A 16978-nucleotide genomic window follows, 5' to 3' on the forward strand; every position below is an offset into this window, starting at 1 on the left:
ATTAAAACCCTGCCAGCAGGTCAAGTGCGCTGGTGTCGAACCCACCGCAGAGACTGTTCTGACGCCCCCACAAGCCCTCCCCCGCCCCCGCCTCCGTCACACCGGGTCAGGGCGCTTGGGCAGACCCCTGCCAGGGCAGGGATGGAGCCAGGACCCTCTCGTCCCGGGACGACCTTGGCCGACTCTGTCAGCTTCTGGGCCTCAGCTCCCCTGGTCTATAAATCGAGAGGGTTGGGGAGACTATCGTCTAAGATGCCACCCAGCCCTGGCAGTGATGGCCCCTGTCACATTCTGAGAAGTGCCACTTCCCTGGGTCTGGGAAAGATGCCTGGTGACTTACACCCGAAACAGAACTTCTCTGCTTGATGCTCATTTGTTCTCCGAATTTTCTATCACTGACAGTTCGTACTTTTGTAATCTGGAAGGAGACATTCCACATTAAAGAATAAAATATGATGTCCCTTAACCGAGAGGTCCCGCCTCCCCACCCTGAGGCCCCTTGGCATCGCCAAGGCTTGAGTTTGGAAAAAAACACCTTCTATGGGCAACTAACTGTCTGGGGGTGAGAGGGAACCAGCTGGCTGAAGTCAGCTCCACAGCCCACTCCGGCCAGACCAGCAGCTCCTGGGCTGCTTCTGGCCTCACCCACACCCACCGGCCTGCAGCAGGCGACGCCCAGTCACCACTTCCCACGGCTGACAGTGGGCTTCGCCCCGTAGGGCAGGATCCTTTGTGCGAGATGGCCTTTGGGGAGCCAGGGTTGGGTGAGACCCGCGGGAGGGTGGGGCGGGAGAGCGGTGGGGCGGGGCTTAGTCAGCTGGCCAAAACAGCCTGCTTCAGAGCCAGACCTGCTTCCCAGGCAGGGAGGCTCCCGGGCCAGAGAGGGCTGGGGCTGCGGGGCTCTGCCCGCCCGCGTCTCCCTCACTGGCTCAGGCCCCCAGCTTGCCGAGGCCCAGAAGCCTCTTGGGAGGCCCCTCCCTGGACCACGATGACCTCTGCCTCCTGCAGACTCAGGCCCTGCTGGCTGCATCATCCGTGGGTCTAGGCAAGCAGCAGGACCCAGGAGCTGACCATGCAGCGGCTTTGTATTTGAGGACCAAGCCAAGAGAGACCCTGCGGCTGTCACAATACGAATCAGAGAGTGAAGCTTCCAGATTGGCCAGGGTGGGGGCGGAGGCCTCCGTGCCCAAGGAAGTTGGTGCATTGGTGCGTGGTTATCGAAAGGGACAGGTAGCTCAGATGTTTGGTGACATCTCGTAACACCACGCCCCAAGGTCGCTGGTCTTCCTCGGCTTCACTCACGCACGTGCTGGCTCCCTAAATGTCTGTTTAGCGTCTGTGGTCATAGGCCCTGAGAGGGAACACAGAAAATACCAAAATGAAATCAACACCTAGAAACAAAGGCGGGTGAGTTTGATGCATGGAAATTGCATCTCAGTAAGACTGTTGTGAAAAATGGTTTCTTAAGATCTGAGCCTGGAAGGTCATCGCATGCAGATCTCATGTGGGGCTGGCGGCACCACGAGGGCCTTGGGAACACGGAGGATGCTCAAGCAGGATCCTGATTTACTTACATGAGCGTCACTGATTCCTGAAGAACAGGGCGATGATGGAGTGCAGTGAGTTCCAGGCACGAGGCTCGCTCTGGCTTCAGTTTATAGGAACAGCTCTGTGTCTCCCGGGTGAGGAGCTCCTTACAGGGCTGCTCAGCATCTCATAGACTTCAAGATATTTTTATGTTAAAATAGTGGGGTTACGGGAGGGTACAGCTCAGTTGTAGAGCGCATGCTTAAAATGCAGGAGGTCATGGGTTCGATCCCCAGTACCTCCAGTTAAATTCAAAAATAAATAAACCTAATTACATCCCCCCCAAAACCCCCAAAACCAAACAAAAACAAAGAAAAAAAATTTTAAATAGCAGGGTTAATAGAACAGAGATTTTCAGGGCACTGGGGAGGAGGGGAGTGTGAGGTTTTAAGACTGGGAAGCACTGATCTGGAAACAAACATGGCGCCCGCATTGGAGCGGTTTCTTTGTGTGACCATCCTGTATGTGTCTCCTCCCCCTAAGTGGCGAGGGAGGGACCCCGTGTCTGGTGTGCACCCCGCACGGTGCCCACCCACCTGCGAGCAGGCACTGCCATGCTCGTGACAGGAATGGTGCGGGTTCGGTCGGGCTGGTCTGGGAGCCAATCTTAACTCCGCCCTTAGCTGAGTTAGGGGTTCCCTCGCTGAGACTTTCCTCATTTCAGAAAGTGCAAACCCACCTGTCACACAGGTAGTGAAAACCCAAAGAGCGATGCCTGGAACCATGTCTGGGATGGAGCAGGTGACCAGGAAACACTGGTGCCATGCCTCCAGCTCCACACCTGTCCCGGGAGGTGACACCACGAGGCCAGAGGGATCGCAGCTCCCTCGACACACTTCCTCAGTGAGGGCGCTCCGAGCCTGCCCCGCCCGCCACTGGCCCCTGCCCGGGGAAGGGCCACCAGCCCAAGGTCTCAGAGTCACACCACAGACAGCGGTCACTCATGTTTTATTTATGACAGTTTCTCAGAACACACACATCCGGTCTGGGAACAGAAATGTACAGCATGAGGCTTAAATAACTTTCCTACACTATGTACAATCATCGGCGGAGGTACAAAATATCTGCACACCTGTGCGACCCACCCGGAGGAGGGGCGTGAGCCAGACGAAGCCTGCGCCTGGGCAGGAGACAGCTAGAAGAGAGCTGGTGGGCAGGGCAGGGCTTCCCGTCAGGGTTCCTCTCTGACCCGTGGCTCTTCAAACAAGGCCCTGCAAGGCCCTCGGGACAGCAGTTCAAAGGGCTGGACTGGGGTGTGGGGGGGGGCTGGGAGCTCATCTGAGCGCTGAAGTGGGGGAACAGCACAAAGATGCCTTAGGGAAAACAGAACTTCCCCTGTAACTCTATCCTTGCACATCAGAGGGCAGGGAAGGGTCTGGGAGCCAGGAGAGGAGGGCCAGGCCCAGGAGGGCCGTAGGGGGGCACTGGCCATGCCCTAGCTCCTGAGCCCAGAGCAGGAGGCCTCGCCAAGCTGGGAGCAGCATGCAGTTTCCTGGCTGGGTGGCAAAGAGGCAGACACTGGGTTTCAGCCGCTCGGCAGAAAGGAGCTCAGGGTTCTTGCAGGCAGGCCCTGCCCACAGCAAGCCGGTGAGCACACCGGGCACAGGCCGTGGCTGGACGACCAGGGGTGAGCCCGCATCCAGCCTAGACTGCTTCGGGCACCCCGGGAACACGGGCCTTGCCACGGGAGAGGGCAGGAATCTGCAACTCCACCGAACTGGGCGGTGTGAGAAGGTCCCGGGGACAGTCTTCCCTACGGTGGTTTGTGCTTTAAACTGCAGCGGGACTGGACAACAGAGGGCGCAAGATTTCCTAGGCTACACTGCGGCCACGGTGGGTGGGCAGGGAGCCCCTCACAGATCCACAGCTGTCCCCTCCCGAGGGAGAATTGGCACTCTGACCACCTCAAAGGTGCGGGTGTGCTGGCCTCTGCCTCTCCACCTCTCTCCTTCCTCGGCACGCTCCCGGGTCAACTCCAAGTGCTGCCTTCGAGGGGTCAGGCCCCAAAAGGGACGACAACACTGACCTGGTTAACACTGAGGACAGAGGTTGGCACAGGGCCGTGCCGAGAGGCCGCAGGCAGTGGGGACGGAGGACACCTCAGCGCTTGCACGGGGCTCAACCCGGGAGCCGGGATGTGGGTGCAGGCTCGCTAGGCTCCCGGGGCTGGGATGCGCCTGGGCTCAGGTAGAGACCTGGGCCTGCGGGGTTAAGAGGGCAGCACTCCTGGGCCCCCTGCCCTCCTGCGCAGCCTGCCTGCAGGGCCAGCCTTCGGGGAGGACAGGCCTCGGGCCAAGCCCCGTCTGAGCAGGGCGGCCTGGCGTGGGCACCCTCAGTCTACGTAGGACAGAGCCTGTCTTGGGGGGGGCCTCCTGGGCTGGTTTGTCCAGGTTGCCTGCCGCCAGCCCTGCATTGTGCTCAAATCACCACCATTTTGTGCTTCTGACATTAGGGTGCTTGTGCAGTGAGGGGTGCCGGGGGCCTGCCCCCAACCACGATCCCCAACGTCCCTGAGGGAGCAGGCAGACCTCAGCGCTCTGGAGCACAGCTGGGGTGGCTCCCAAGACTTCAAGTTCAGAGTCAGTGCTTCTCCTGGACAGCAGAGCTGGCCCCACCATGAGGTAGCTGGCCCAGCAGAAACAGCAGGCAGCGGGCAAGGATGCCGGGCACCTCTCGGGCTGCAACAGACCCTGCAGCTACGGTCCAGCCGATCCGGTCGCCCCAGGCTGGGCAGCCAGTCTTTTGTGTTTCTACAGTTTGTAAACAGTCATGCAGACAATTCTTTCCAGGTTGCAAGATTGAAGCTTCCCACGGGAGCGGAGAGGGAGAGGGGTGAGGGAGGCTCACACTCTTTTCTGAGCGGCGGAGGGAGCTCCTGGCACCCCCAGGATGGCCGAGTAGGAGGGGCCTCCAGTCCCAAAAACAGACTGTCCCAAGCTCCAGGCACATTCCTGCAGCACAATGGCTCGCTCAGACTTCACCCCCACATCAAGCAGGGGCCCCTCACAGCAGGACGACTTTCTTAGCCTGAGGGGCAGCTCTGGGCAGGGGGACAGGCCGTGTTCCTCCCTCTGCCCTGTGTGCCAGGTGCCCACGCGCTGGGGCCCCGCAGGGCAGGCTCAGTGCCCTGCCGCGGAGGGAGGGTCACTGAGGGCAGAGCCCAGGGCCACCTCCGGAAGACCCAGGTCACCGTGTCCTCTAAACAGAGCCGTGGCTCCCGGCGCCCAGAAAGGCCGGGAAGCACAAGACCAGTTAACCATCGGAAAAGCAGGCGGACAGGTCAGGGCGGGGGAGGGGCAGGCACAGCGTGCTCCCTCCCGGGCCCCGCCTGCCGCTGGAAGGCGGACTTAACAAAGTCTCTGGAGCTGGGAGTCCACAGTCCCAAAGAAACTCAGTGAAGTCCCTCCCTCCGCTGATCTCCTAAAGGGAGAGCCCCATTCCCTGTGCCGGTCAAGGCTTGAAAACGCATCTCCGGAGAAACCAGAGAAAGAAGCTAGGGGCTCTGCCTGGTTGGGGTGAGATGCAGGGGGCTGGGGAGGGGCGGGGCCGGGTGCACCATCCAAGCCACGTCATGGTGGACGGGCCTCTGAGCTGCTTCCTACGTGGCCCACGCAGGGCTCTGGCAGTGGGGCCCCGGCTCTGGGATGCGGGGGCCGTGGGCAGGAGACCCCGTGGTGAGAAGACACATGTGGCACTGCGGGCATGGCTGGTGTAAGGCTGCCCAGGAAGGGTGCCAGCCCCAACGGAGGAAGGCACTGACACAGCAGGCGGCCAGAGTCGGGGCACTCGAGTGGTCTCCAGGGCAAGGAGGGGGGCAGGCCCGGGCTGCAGAGCAGAGCAAATGGAGGGGCAGCCCTGGAGGGCGGGAGTAGGACCCCCTTTGGGACTCCTGGCCCCCAAGAGCGGAGGGAAAGAAGATGTGGGAAGAAACTTCAAGTCAGTTTCCAGGAGGCAACAGCAAAAGTGAAAATAAATAAGTTAAACCACTGAAGTATCCTGCTCATCTCCCCAAAGGAGGCGCTACAGCAGCTCCACTGTGGTCCCATCAGAAAGGGGCCCAGGGGAGCACTGGGGTCCTCGGGGAGTGGCTACCGGTGGCCGAGGGGCTGAAGGCCAGCTGCACGCCCAGCTGCCGACACCTGGTTTCCACGGTTACCTGAGGGCTATCTTTTTGGGCTCAGAGGCAGGTGCAGTGGCTGGACCAGGGGAGGCAGGGGAGGCCTGCACGTCTGAGGAACACGGTGGGGGGGCTGCCTCACCTCCCCTACAGGCCCTGCCCTGGGCCAAAGGCTGGAATAAGGGCATGGCCAGCTCAGCAAGAGAAAACCGAGGCCAGGGGTGGAGGGGAGAGAGACGACGGGAAACGCCCTTTGGCTTCACAGCTTAATTTCCTCCCGACCTCCCTGTCCCCAAGGAGGGGGTGGACAGTACCCTGTGAGGAGGCTGGGGAGAGGCCGGGGAGCAGCAGAGGGGCCTCTGGCCCCAGCTTCCTCTCCGCGCTGTCCAGGCTGCTGGGTGGAGGGTCGGGCGGCCCTCTGACCTCACTTCTAGCGGGTGCCGCTGGGTAAGCGCCGGGCAGTCCAGAACTTCACCGTCAGGTCACTGGGGTGAGCAAGAAAGGACTGGTCAGCTCCTGAAGTGGGCCCGGCTGGCTGCCCACCAGTGAAGGAGGGCCTGGGTATCCCACTCGCCAGGCAGCGCTGGGCTGGGGCAAGCGATGCTCAGGGCCGGGGTGGCTGCAGGGTGGAGGGGTGCCGGGCAGTGGGCAGGCCTGTCATCCAGGCCCCAGTAGGATTCTCATCGCGGGTTTTCTCTGTTGTTGCTACTTTGTTTTGTCCTGTCCAGGCCTGAATGCTGCCCCTCTGCCCTCTGCCCCGGGCACCCTTCTCCTGGGGGGTCTGTCCCCCATTCATGCTCAGAAGGAAGAGGGCCAGGCAGGGCAACCTCTGGGGGGCGGGGGGAGCAGGCAGGATGTGGAGGGAAAGAAGGGAGGGGGAGTAAAACAATCTCGTACCGTGAAGAAGCAGCTCAGATCGAAGCGGAGAAAGAGGGGAAAGGAGAGGGGGAGGCTGAAAGAGGAGGGGGGCGGACGTTGGGGGGAGGAGGGGGAGGTCAGGGCATGGTGGTGGCTCGGCCCTTTATGGCCAGGACTCGGCGAGGAAGGCAGGGGGTGAGTCCAGGGACGTAATTCCACAGCTTTACCCGGCAGTCACTGTGGGGGAGAGAGGCGGAGGGAGGGGGCGGAGAGAAGGGACACAGTGGGGACAAGAAGGAAAAAGAAGAGACCCCCTGAGCAGCTGCCCAAGGGACAGAGGGCCTGGGCGCCCGTGTACGGGCCCAGAGCTGGGGCTGGAGGCAGGGGGCCTGGGGTGGCAGGACTGCTCTGCGGTCTGAGACTCCTGGTCAGGGGTCAGGACTGCTGGGTGAGATGGGGCGGGGGGTGGGGGGGTCAGTCCCGGCCTGGGGCCCAGCACCGCCCCTGCCCCCATGCCCGGTGGGCGCTCCGGGAAGGCTGGCGCGCAGGCCGGGGGCGCCTGGGGAGGGGTGGGCTCCGTCGCCTGGGCCTGGGGGGCCCTGCCCGGGCTGGGGGGGTGGGGGCACCAGAGCAGAGCCCTGTGCCCACCCAGCACCCACCTGGAGGCGGTAAAGACGTGCCGGGCGTTGGTGCAGATGGCGTTGATGGGGCTGTCGTGGCCCTTGATCTCGCCGATGGGTGTGAAGTTGTCCACGTTCCATACCTTGATGACGCCTGCACGGCAGGCGCTCAGCAGCATGGGGCGTCCCGGGACGAAGGCCAGGGCGCACACCCAGTCCTTGTGCGCGGTGGGGATTTGCTGTGGGGGGAGCCAGCCGTGAGGGCGGGGAGTGGGGGAGCCCCCGGCAGGCAGGCCGCACTGAGCTGCACAGGGGCCACAGGGCCCAGAGACGGGTCCTTGCACCCCTCTCCCAGGCTCGGACCTGAGACCCTGCACCTGCGGAGAAGCCTTCGGCCCTCCTCGGGGTCAGCTGGGCTCCACAGTCAGACCCTTCCCGAGAGCCGCTGTGTGAAGGTGGAGTCAGGAGAGCCTGCCGGCCAGTGGGGTGAACCCAGAGGGAAAGAGGGTGCAGAACAGACCGGCTTGGGGGGCTCTGGCCCAGGACGCAGGGTCCCAGGCCCTGCCTGAGGGCCGCCTCCCCCTGCCCCCCACCCCCCACACCTGCACGAGCTCCTGCTGTTCCAGGTCCCACTTCTTGATGCCGTTGTCTCGGGAGCCGCTGAACAGGACGTCCCCCTGGATGGCCAGACACTCGATGCCGTCGTAGTGCGGGGGCTCAAAGTTGTGCGTGGGGCCCACGGTGCCTGACACGCACTCGCCCAGCTCGAACATCTGCGGAGGGAGGGCGGGAGGAGGAGTCCGGGGAGGGGCCGCCAGGCCGCCCACCCACCCTGGGTCTTGCGCGTGGCCAGTCCCCAGGGCCGCACACCAGGTGGAGGGAGGGGGCTACCTGGGGAGGCGGGGAGACTGACTGAGGTTAGCACAGGGGAGACCCGCAGGCAACACAGGGCTGCGGTGGACAAGGGAGGGCTTGGAGTAAGAGCCTCCTGCCGAATTTTTTTACTTTATAGGGGAGGGGAGAGCTTGGTGGTGGAGCGCGCTTAGCAGGCACGCGGTCCTGGCTTCAATCCCCAGTCCTTCCACTAAAACACACAGAACAGAAAATTTTACAATAAATAAATATGACACTGCCTGTACTTTAAACAAAAGCATTCATCGTAATCCCACCATCCTCTCTTTCCTTTTTCATCTGCTCCTTCCCAGCTTCTGACCCTGAACGCGCGTTTCTAACGACGCGATCAGGAAGAAAGAGGATCCGGGCTGCCTGTGCCCTGTGGGTTTTGTGACGTCTGCCACGCAGTGAGTCGCACTGCAACCCGTTCTGTGGGTTTTCCCTCATTTACTCGACTGTTACTCTGGCCTTAGACGTTTGGGTTCGTTCCCCTTTCCACCATTTACAAAACACCGCTGAAATCTCGGCTTTCCGCGCACACCTTCCTGATCCTTGGGAGTAACTTTTTAGCATAAATTCCTAGAAGTCTCATTATTTGTCACGACTGCTCCCAAGGCAACGGAGGGGGAAGGATGAGGTGGGGAGAGAGCGAGAACTGTGAGAATGGACCCCCAGCCCTGCCGGGCCTTGAGGTCAAGGTCTTCTCGGTACCTTAACATAGTGGTCCTTGGAGCCGGTCACTACCAGGTCGTGCTGGCTGGCGGTCTGGGTGACCGTCAGGCACATCACAGGGCCAATGTGGCCAGTCAGCTTGCCGATGGGCTGGAATCTGTGGCAGGGAGGTCCAAGCGGGGAGGTGGATCGGGGGACCCCAGAGCGGGGCTGGGGGGGTCTGACGTGGCGTGAATACCCAGCCAGGGTCCATCCCCCTTGGAGCAGGACGGAGACCCAGACACCAGCCGCCTGTATCCTGGGGGCTCAGCGGAGCAGCCTGGGTCCTGCCAGCCCTGGGGCACCCCCCCCCAAGTCCTGTGTCCCTCCCCTGGCCCCTCCCTGACCTGCTGAGCTCCCAGATGCGGACGGCGTTTCCCGAGGCGGCATACAGCATGGTGCCCGAGGGGCTGAGGGCGATCTGGTTGACCTGGTGCTCCCCCTGGGCGCTGGTGATGCTGCGGGTGGACGCCGCGGCACAGGCATCACCTGAGACCACCTGGCCTGAGGACCTGCCGCGAGGGAGACGCAGGGTCAGAGGTCAAGGCGTCAGCAGAGGCCAGGACACCTGGCAAAGCCACACAGAACTGATGGCCCGCTTCTGCCAAGAAGCCTTCCCCAACAGATGGACAGGAGCCACGCTGCGCCTGCAGGTTCCTGGTCCCATGAGGGTGGGACCAGGGGGCAAGCTCCGCTCAGCCCGCCGCTGCAAGCCAGGCCGGGGAACTTACGTGAGGGTCCGGATGCACTTGGCCGAGTCCCGGATGTCCCACACCTTGATGTAGGAGGTGGACACAGAGAACACGAGCCCAGAGTGGCTGCAGTACTTGATGGAGACCACGTTGTTGGGGTGGCCCTTCAGAGCAACGATCTCCTGCCCCGTGACCAAGTTCCACACCTTACAGCTGCGGTCTGTAAGACGGCCAGTGTCCTGTCACCTCAGGGGGCCGGGAATGCCTGTCCCTCCACCCACTGGGGCCACCAAGGCTGTGAGAGGTGGTCCAGGGATGCCCAGAGGAAGGGGCTCCAGGTCTGGGGGAGAGAAACATGCTTGTGCCTGCTCCCGTGGCGCAGTGTGTGTGCACAGAGACGCAGGACTTCAGACTAGGTTTCTTAGGCAAGCGCCTCAAAACGCCAGAGTTCTGTGGGCACGGCCGAGGGGAGGGGCCGGGGCAGAATCCCTACCTGCTAACAGCTGACCAAGTTAATGAACGGTGGTAAGCAAACTTTAGGGGGAAAACTTGGAATCGACCAATCTGACCTAGACTGACAGCTGTCTCCCTCCCGCCACGCAGGTGTAGATAGCATTTCCCGTTTCTCTGCCAGCGTGTCTACCACCCAGCTGCTGCGTCTGCTGGTGATGTTCTCTGACTTCGTTGTTGTGACTAAGGAATGGTAGCTTTGTAGACTTGTGCTGCGTGGCCATCAGTGCTGGGGGGCATGGGGGGGCTGGGGGCCTGGTGCTCGGGGCCAAGGTGAGCAGACAGGGGGCGGCACCTGACAAGCTCCCTGGAGTGTCCGAGGCAGCTCTGAAAGGAGGAGCTGGACGGAGCCCCTACGGCCAGCTCTGAGGGTACCCGTGGAGGGGATCCCTGAGCCCTGGCAGGCAGTGAGCCAGCCGACCCCCCACACTCCAGCCGGGTAGCTGTGTTCACATCTCCTGGGCAGCCCACTCTGGTGAAGGGACCAGGAGGGAAGGGGGAGGCCCTGACCCTACCTGGCAGGTCTGGGCTCCACCCACCTTTGGACCCTGTGAAGAGCAGCTCGTCCGTGGCGTCCAGGCAGAGGATGGGCTTGGTGTGGCCCTCGGCCATGGAGACACACTGCAGCGGGGCCGTCCGCGCGCCCTTGGCTCCTCCCACAGGGATGATGGTGCCCCTTCCCGGGAGAGAGGGAGAGAGGCGCCTGTCAGCCCGGGGACTATGGCCAGGCAGAGGGGCATAGGGCAGGTGCAGGAGGCTCCGGGCACCCCAGCCACAGCCCCCAAGGCCTGAGGGCTGCGCGGGCAGGGGCCTGTGGTCCAGCAGCCTTCCTGGCGCCATGCTGAGCACTTCTGGGAGCAAGCCCCCCAGGCACCACCGGAAGAATCAGAGCATGTGGACCCCACCCTCAGGGAGGTCCCCTCCGATGCTGGCCTGACCTAGACCTGAGACACATGTGCTTCCAGGGCCCGGCAGAGCAGGCAGAGACGCGAGCTGGAAGGGGCGCCTCTGCTGCCTCGGCTGCCCCAGGGGGAGGCGCGGGATGCAGAAAGAGGGCGCTCAGGCTGCCACGCCCACGCAGAGAGCCGCACACGCAGGCATGCACCCCACCCCACGGCCTTTTGGGACCAGCACGGTCAGGCCTGTGACTGCCGTTACAAAGGGCTAAGTCCTCCCAGGGACCCCTCCTCGGCTCTGGGGAAGACATCTGGGCCCCTCTGAGAAACGAGACTACAGGACCCAGAGCGGCCCCCCTCCCCACGAACACTCAGGGTGGCGAGCAGGCTTCCCCTGAGCGGGAGGGCCTGAGGATGAGGCTCTGTTTCTCAGGGAGGCCTTTGGGAACAAGGCCCTGGCTGGGCAAGTCCAGGCCTGAAAATATGTCCTACTTTCCTAGCTCTTTCCAAAGAGAGGGCTGACCCTGACAGTGACACCGTGGCCGAGAGCATCTGAAATGACCGATGTCCCGCCAGTGGCTTCCCAGAGCTCCTGCGTCCAGACTCAGCTGGCCCACCCCGAGGTCAGCGGTCAGAGAGGTCCAGCTGCCCCCCAGCGTCGCACACACACGGACGGCCCCCCATGCCGCCCCACCCCAGCCCCTCAGTTCCGATGCTGGTTTGGGCCCAGCTATGTGGCTGGGAAGGCACCTAGGACAGCTGTGGGAAGATGGCATGTTAACAGGAAAACCCTCCTCTGATGGAGAGGCCGGGGAGGAGGGTGGCAGGCTTGCTGCGGTGGGAGGGTCACAGAAGCGCCACCCCAGGCCAGGGAACGGTGAGCAGCGCTGGGAGCCCTCAGTGGAGGGTGGCCCTCTCCCAGTAGGGGCTCAGGCCCCCTAGGTGCTGGGACGTACTCCTCGAGTTGGGGGGCTGCGTGGAGTGGGCTGCGGGGAGAGGGCCACAGGCCAGGACAAGTGGGCAGGGGCACTCCTCACTCAGAGCCCAGGTTGGGAGGTGCCCAAGGACACAACTGAGTAAAAGCAAGGATGCCGAGCACGGCGGACTGGTGGATCCCCCCTCGGCAGAGCTCAGCCCGGCCCGGCCTCCAGGCTCCGGAGCACCCCCCAGAGCCCCCAGCAAACGACCCACAGCCATGCCTCCCCCCAAACCCCCAGCTCCAGCCTGGTGCAGTCAGAGGCCACGCAGCACCCCCCAAGAGGGAGGAACCAGGGACGAGGTGGGGCCACGAGAGGAGGGGGCCGCATGCTGAGGACAGGGTGCAGGGGGCGGGGGGGAGACAGAGGATGAGCCATTCTGTGTGTACCTCAGGACCTCCGACAAAGAGGAGTCGCTGTCATCAGACCTGGGGGCAGAAAATTAGCTGGATTAGGGGGGAGGGGAACACACACGAGGGAGCAGAGGCGGCAGCAGTGCGGGGAGGTCAGAGGGCGGTTATCTCTGCAAGGGGAGCGGAGAGAGGAGACGGGGAGGCCGGAGGGACAGTGGGAGAGGAGGGGACTGGCCTGGGAGCTGGGGGCGCCCCTTGGCTAACAGGGGGCTGGGGCGGAGCCTCGCCGGTCCCAGGCCCTGGCTGCCTCACCGCACAAGCTGGGGGGCACCCTGCCCCCTCCGAGCAACACTGTGCCTGCTCCCACCCTCCTAGGGCGCTAGTCTCTCCCAGCTGTTCCTCAAGGACTTGCTGGTCACCAAGCCCACTGTCCCTGGGAGCTGCTGGGACTGTGCCCAGGAGCTGGCTCTGCCCACACATGGTTCCTGACACCTGGCCCCTGGACAGGGCGGAGGTCTGGACATCCCAGGGCTGGGATGCTAAAGTCCTACCCAGTGCTGCTGAGAGGGACCTGACAACTGTCAAGGGGTTGGGGGAGCCCTGGCTGGTGTGGGAGGGCCTGGGTGGCAGGGGGACAGCCTGGCTGGTGTGGGGGGCCCTGGCTGGTGTGGGGGGCCCTGGCTGGTGTGGGGGGGGCCTGGTGCTCTCCTCCTTCAAGGCAGGTTCGTGGAAGGAGCAACGTTTTGACCCAGCAAGGGGAGGGGCTGACGTCAGGCGCCAGGCCCAAGGACCAGCACTTTGCAGCCTGGGCTCCCCCAAAAGACAGCACCATCCCCCATCTAAAAGGACTGAGAAGCCGTTAGAGCTGAGGGGAGCCCTCTGGGGCTGCAGAGAGCTGGAGGGGCAGGGGCCCCAGCAGTGTGGGGAGCACAGGAAGGAACACACGGCGGGCCAGGCCCCCCACAGGCAGAGCCCCGCCGTCAGGACCGGAGCCGGCGCGAGTCAGAGCTCTGGTCTGGGCCCAGGTGGGCCTCCTCTGGGTGGACCCTGGGGCCTCTCTGGGCCTCAGCTCCTCTGCAAAACACGGAACCCGACCCTCGAGGCTGGTTTGCAGTTCACGTGAAATCACGTGTGCTAGCCCAGAGCAGCGCGGGGGCGATGAGCATCAGTGTGCGGGTGAGTGCCCAGTGGGAGGGTCAGGAGGGGTGGGCTGGCCCCACCATGTGGAGGGGACAGGGTCTCCTGCAGGGACGGTTCACGAGGGCACTGGGGCCTGGTCGCAGCGTTAGTGAGGAGAAGGCAAGTTGAAGCTGAAGGGGCTTCGGAGAGGAATTAGAGTCCACAGGAGGATTCAGGGGCAGTTTTGGGAGGCCCCCGAGGTGCCCAACGTGCATGGCCTCCCCTGCCCCAGCTGCCCAGCCCCAGTCCCGGGGCTCCCCTCCTGCCTCTCCTGCAGTCCCGGCACGCCCGGGGCATGGCAGGGTCCTCGCTCAGCACAGAAAGGGCACAGGTGCCGCGAGAGGGTCCAGAACAGCGAGGCCAGGGTCTGCCCGCCGCCCCACCTGCCTGCGGCAAGGACCAGCCCGCAGGCTCCCTGTCCCCTCAGCGCCCCCGCCCCATCCCTGGCCCCTGACTCTTACTTGTCCAGTGCTGATCCTTGGCTCTGATTACTGGTGAGACGAGAGAAGACGTTTCGGTCGTTGCGGGGCCGAGTAGGAGGGGATGAGGGGGGTGTGAACCCATCTGTGGACCTGGCAGGCGGGCGGGACACAGGGCAGCATCTGTTAGCACCCGCACCTCAGCGCGGCCGTCTGTGTCGCTGTCTGGCGCGCGGGGCAGGTTCTCCCTCAGCCCGGCTGCCGCCCAGCCCCTGGGGGCTGCTTTTCACAGTCAGTCCTCCTTCTCCGTGGGTCTGGGAATTCACCTGCTCACTACAGCCTACTAGTGACCCCAAAACAGTGCCAAGGGCTTTCCTGGTTGTTTGCACACATGAGGACAGCAGCGAGAACTTGAGTCCCCAAGTGCACGCGCTCCGGCGGAGGCCCAGAGGGGCGCCGCCCGCCGCCCGCTGCACACACGCAGCCTTCCCACAGTCTGCTTAGCGCCGCGCTGGGTGTACTTTTGTGCCCTTTGTTGGTGATGTCAGGCTGAAATGGTGCTGCAGGGCTGTGGTTTCCTGAGCTCCGGGAAGCCGGGAGTGATTTTTGGAGAAAGTGCATGTGAGAGGAGCTTTGTTCAGGCGTGAGTCCTTGCGCTGTTGGCTGTGAGGCCAGTGTGAATGGAGTAACGACACCTTTTAGACAAGGTGTCCGTAAACAGAAACCCCCGTGATGGGCTGACGAGAACGCTGCGGCCCCGAGGCCCAGCCCTGTCCCGCCTTAGTGGCTCAGGACCACTAAGTCAGTGCTCAGTGACTCAGGAACCGCAGTGCTGCCAAGAGCGGGACCCGACGGTGGGGGCGGGGGGAGTCCCAGACCTCACGGCCCTGCCCCGTCCGTTACCGCGGCCCCTCTCCTGGCACAGCTGTCCTCAGGTTCAGCCGAATCCTCCCTCCCCTGGACAGTCATCGTGAGTTCAGCCTACATTGCCCCCAACCACAAATTCAGCATGCTCCAGGGTGACGGGATGGCCTGAGGGGCCCCAGGTGCACAGAGGTCATTCGGCTCCTCCCACCGGAGGCCCGTTTGCAAGCCATGAGCCCGGGCTCGGCGACAGGAGAGAGGGATGGGGGCAAGCCCTCCGCCGCCACAGAAGGCGCAAGGGGGCACCTGAGCCCTGTCCTTCTCCTGCTTCTCTGTGGGACCCGGCGAGGACACCAAACAGCTCTGAAGGTCTAGATGAGCTGGAGAGGCATCTGGAGACCTGCAGAAGCCCATGGGGCCCTGAGAGGCTGGCTGGCTGGGGACCTGCCACGGCTCTGTGTCACCTCCTGGCTGTCCTTCCCTTCTAACTCTGCCCACGTGACAAGTCCCTGAAAGGACCGGTGGCCATGACTGGGGCAGAAGCACATCGGTCCAATGGCCAGTCCAGGCCACTGCAAAGCTGCCCACACTGAGCTCCCAGCAGTCAGCAGGTTTCAGCAGCAGGCTTGGTCCCCAGCTCAGGGGGGACCTGAACTGTGGCTGACAAAGTGGGGAAGGGGCCAGTGGGGGAGCTGAGCGGGCCCAGATGAAAGTGTCCACGGCGGTCTACAGCAGGCGTCCCGCGCCTGGGACTGGGTGGGCAGCGACCCTGCCACAGGGTCTGGAGCTCGCCCTCACCTGATGGGCTGCCCTCGGTCGTAAGACTTCCTCCGGGTCAGCGGGGACGTCTCGGCGCCTCGAGACTGCCGGGGGCTGGAACGGAGGGTCCAGTAAGGCCCAGGCCCACCTCCTGGCTCCCCCCCGCAGGCCCCACCCCCAGCTTGGCCCCCTCCTTACAAAGTGCTCCCTCTGGTGGGCAGGCTGATGGTCCGCGAGACCTTGTCCCGGTAGTAGGGGTCTCGGACGGAGAAGCCCACTCCGTCCTCTTTGATCTCCACCAGGGAGGCCAGGGACTTGGTGATGTTCTTGGTGGAGGCGTCCAGCGGGGGGCCCAGGCACTCGGCCGACACGGCCTTCATCTGGGCAGACAGCGTGGGCTCCCCCTGGGGTAGGAAGGGCTGAGTGGGCCCACTGGCCCGGACAGGACCGCACAGAAGGGGGAGCTGGGGAACTTCCCACGGGGGAGACGTGCCACCTGCCCGAGGCAGAAGGGCTGAGGGAAGGGCCAGGCAGACACCCCCAGACTGTCTCTCCAGGCCCCTGCTGTGTCCAAACCAACAGGAAGGTCTTCTCCGCCCTGATCTGCACGTTGTGAACAGTATGCCCTGGCTGACCTCTGCTTCACCAGCTGATCAGTTTACCCAGAAGCTGTGCCCAATTCACTGTTCCCAGTCCACAGGCTTCCCCCTTCTCCCTTTAGTAAACCATTTCTTGGTTCAGTCTAGCCTTGTAACCCCTCCCTCCACGTCAGGCAGACCCCCTCACTGTTGAATCAGTTATCTGCACGCAGGATACCAGACATCTAGGGTCAGCCTCTGACTCAGCGGGAGGCAGAGTCTAGGGTGGGGAAGAGGGAGGTTTCTGAAAGTGGGGCCTCTGGCTAAGGTGACATCACTCCACCCTCTTCACAGTGACTGGGCTGTCACAGGTCACACATCTGGGCAGCACCACAGCTCCAGGTTAGACCCTTCTTGCACCTGCGTCCCAGCTGGAGGCAATGCTGGGTTGGGGCTGGGGGTGAGAGCAGAGCCACAGGAAGGCAGAGACCAGGCTGCGGGGGGCCCCTGCCCACCTTCTGTGGGGCTCACCTTGAACTTGAAATCGTCATGGCTGGTAGAGCCTTTCATAGTGAACGACTGGGAGAAGCTAAGGAGGAAACAGGGTTGGGGGGTCAGGATGCTGGCAGCAAGCGTCCTGGCTCCCTGGGACTTGGACTTGTGAGTCCCAGAGAGCCCCCAGCCCCGGGACCCTACAGCATCCCCTCGCCCCAGACCCCCGCACAGCTGCGAGCCCACCACTCACTCCCGCCCTGGAAACTCACCTCCCCTCCGAGAACTCGGACACCTCCTCATCTGTGCTGGCGTAGCCGTTCTCTGCGGAGGGAGTGGAGGGGTGAGGCCCCACAGCGTGCGAGCGGGAGGGGACGGCCTCCCTTCCCCCCTCACCCTCTGGGATCAGACAGGGCCTCTGGGGAGCCTGGGGAGGAAAGGGTCTGCAGGGCCGGAGGCAGGGAGCCCTGGG

The 16978-nt window shown here is 63.4% G+C and overlaps 1 protein-coding gene across 5 annotated transcripts in view; it reads right to left on the bottom strand.

Annotated features, from left to right (window-relative positions):
* Positions 1-2516: 2516 nt before the first annotated feature.
* The window catches only part of KIF21B (kinesin family member 21B), a 42562-nt gene continuing 28100 nt past the window's right edge, over positions 2517-16978 (bottom strand). For 2 of the 5 annotated variants that reach the window (XM_032466851.1, XM_032466849.1), the window contains exons 23-35: positions 16779-16830; positions 16546-16603; positions 15635-15840; positions 15476-15550; positions 13856-13966; positions 12252-12290; positions 10529-10665; positions 9519-9699; positions 9135-9299; positions 8788-8905; positions 7785-7955; positions 7222-7421; positions 2517-6189 (exon numbers count right to left, since the gene is read on the bottom strand). In XM_032466851.1, the coding sequence (XP_032322742.1) occupies positions 6135-6189; positions 7222-7421; positions 7785-7955; positions 8788-8905; positions 9135-9299; positions 9519-9699; positions 10529-10665; positions 12252-12290; positions 13856-13966; positions 15476-15550; positions 15635-15840; positions 16546-16603; positions 16779-16830 (1568 nt within the window). In that variant the 3' untranslated portion in view covers positions 2517-6134. Of the gene's footprint in view, positions 6190-6655; positions 6800-7221; positions 7422-7784; positions 7956-8787; positions 8906-9134; positions 9300-9518; positions 9700-10528; positions 10666-12251; positions 12291-13855; positions 13967-15475; positions 15551-15634; positions 15841-16545; positions 16604-16778; positions 16831-16978 lie in introns of those variants that run through there. The other 3 variants (XM_032466848.1, XM_032466852.1, XM_032466850.1) reach the window with 3 other exon arrangements.

This window comes from Camelus ferus, chromosome 23 (genome assembly GCF_009834535.1).
Source record: "Camelus ferus isolate YT-003-E chromosome 23, BCGSAC_Cfer_1.0, whole genome shotgun sequence".
Lineage (NCBI taxonomy): Eukaryota > Metazoa > Chordata > Mammalia > Artiodactyla > Camelidae > Camelus > Camelus ferus.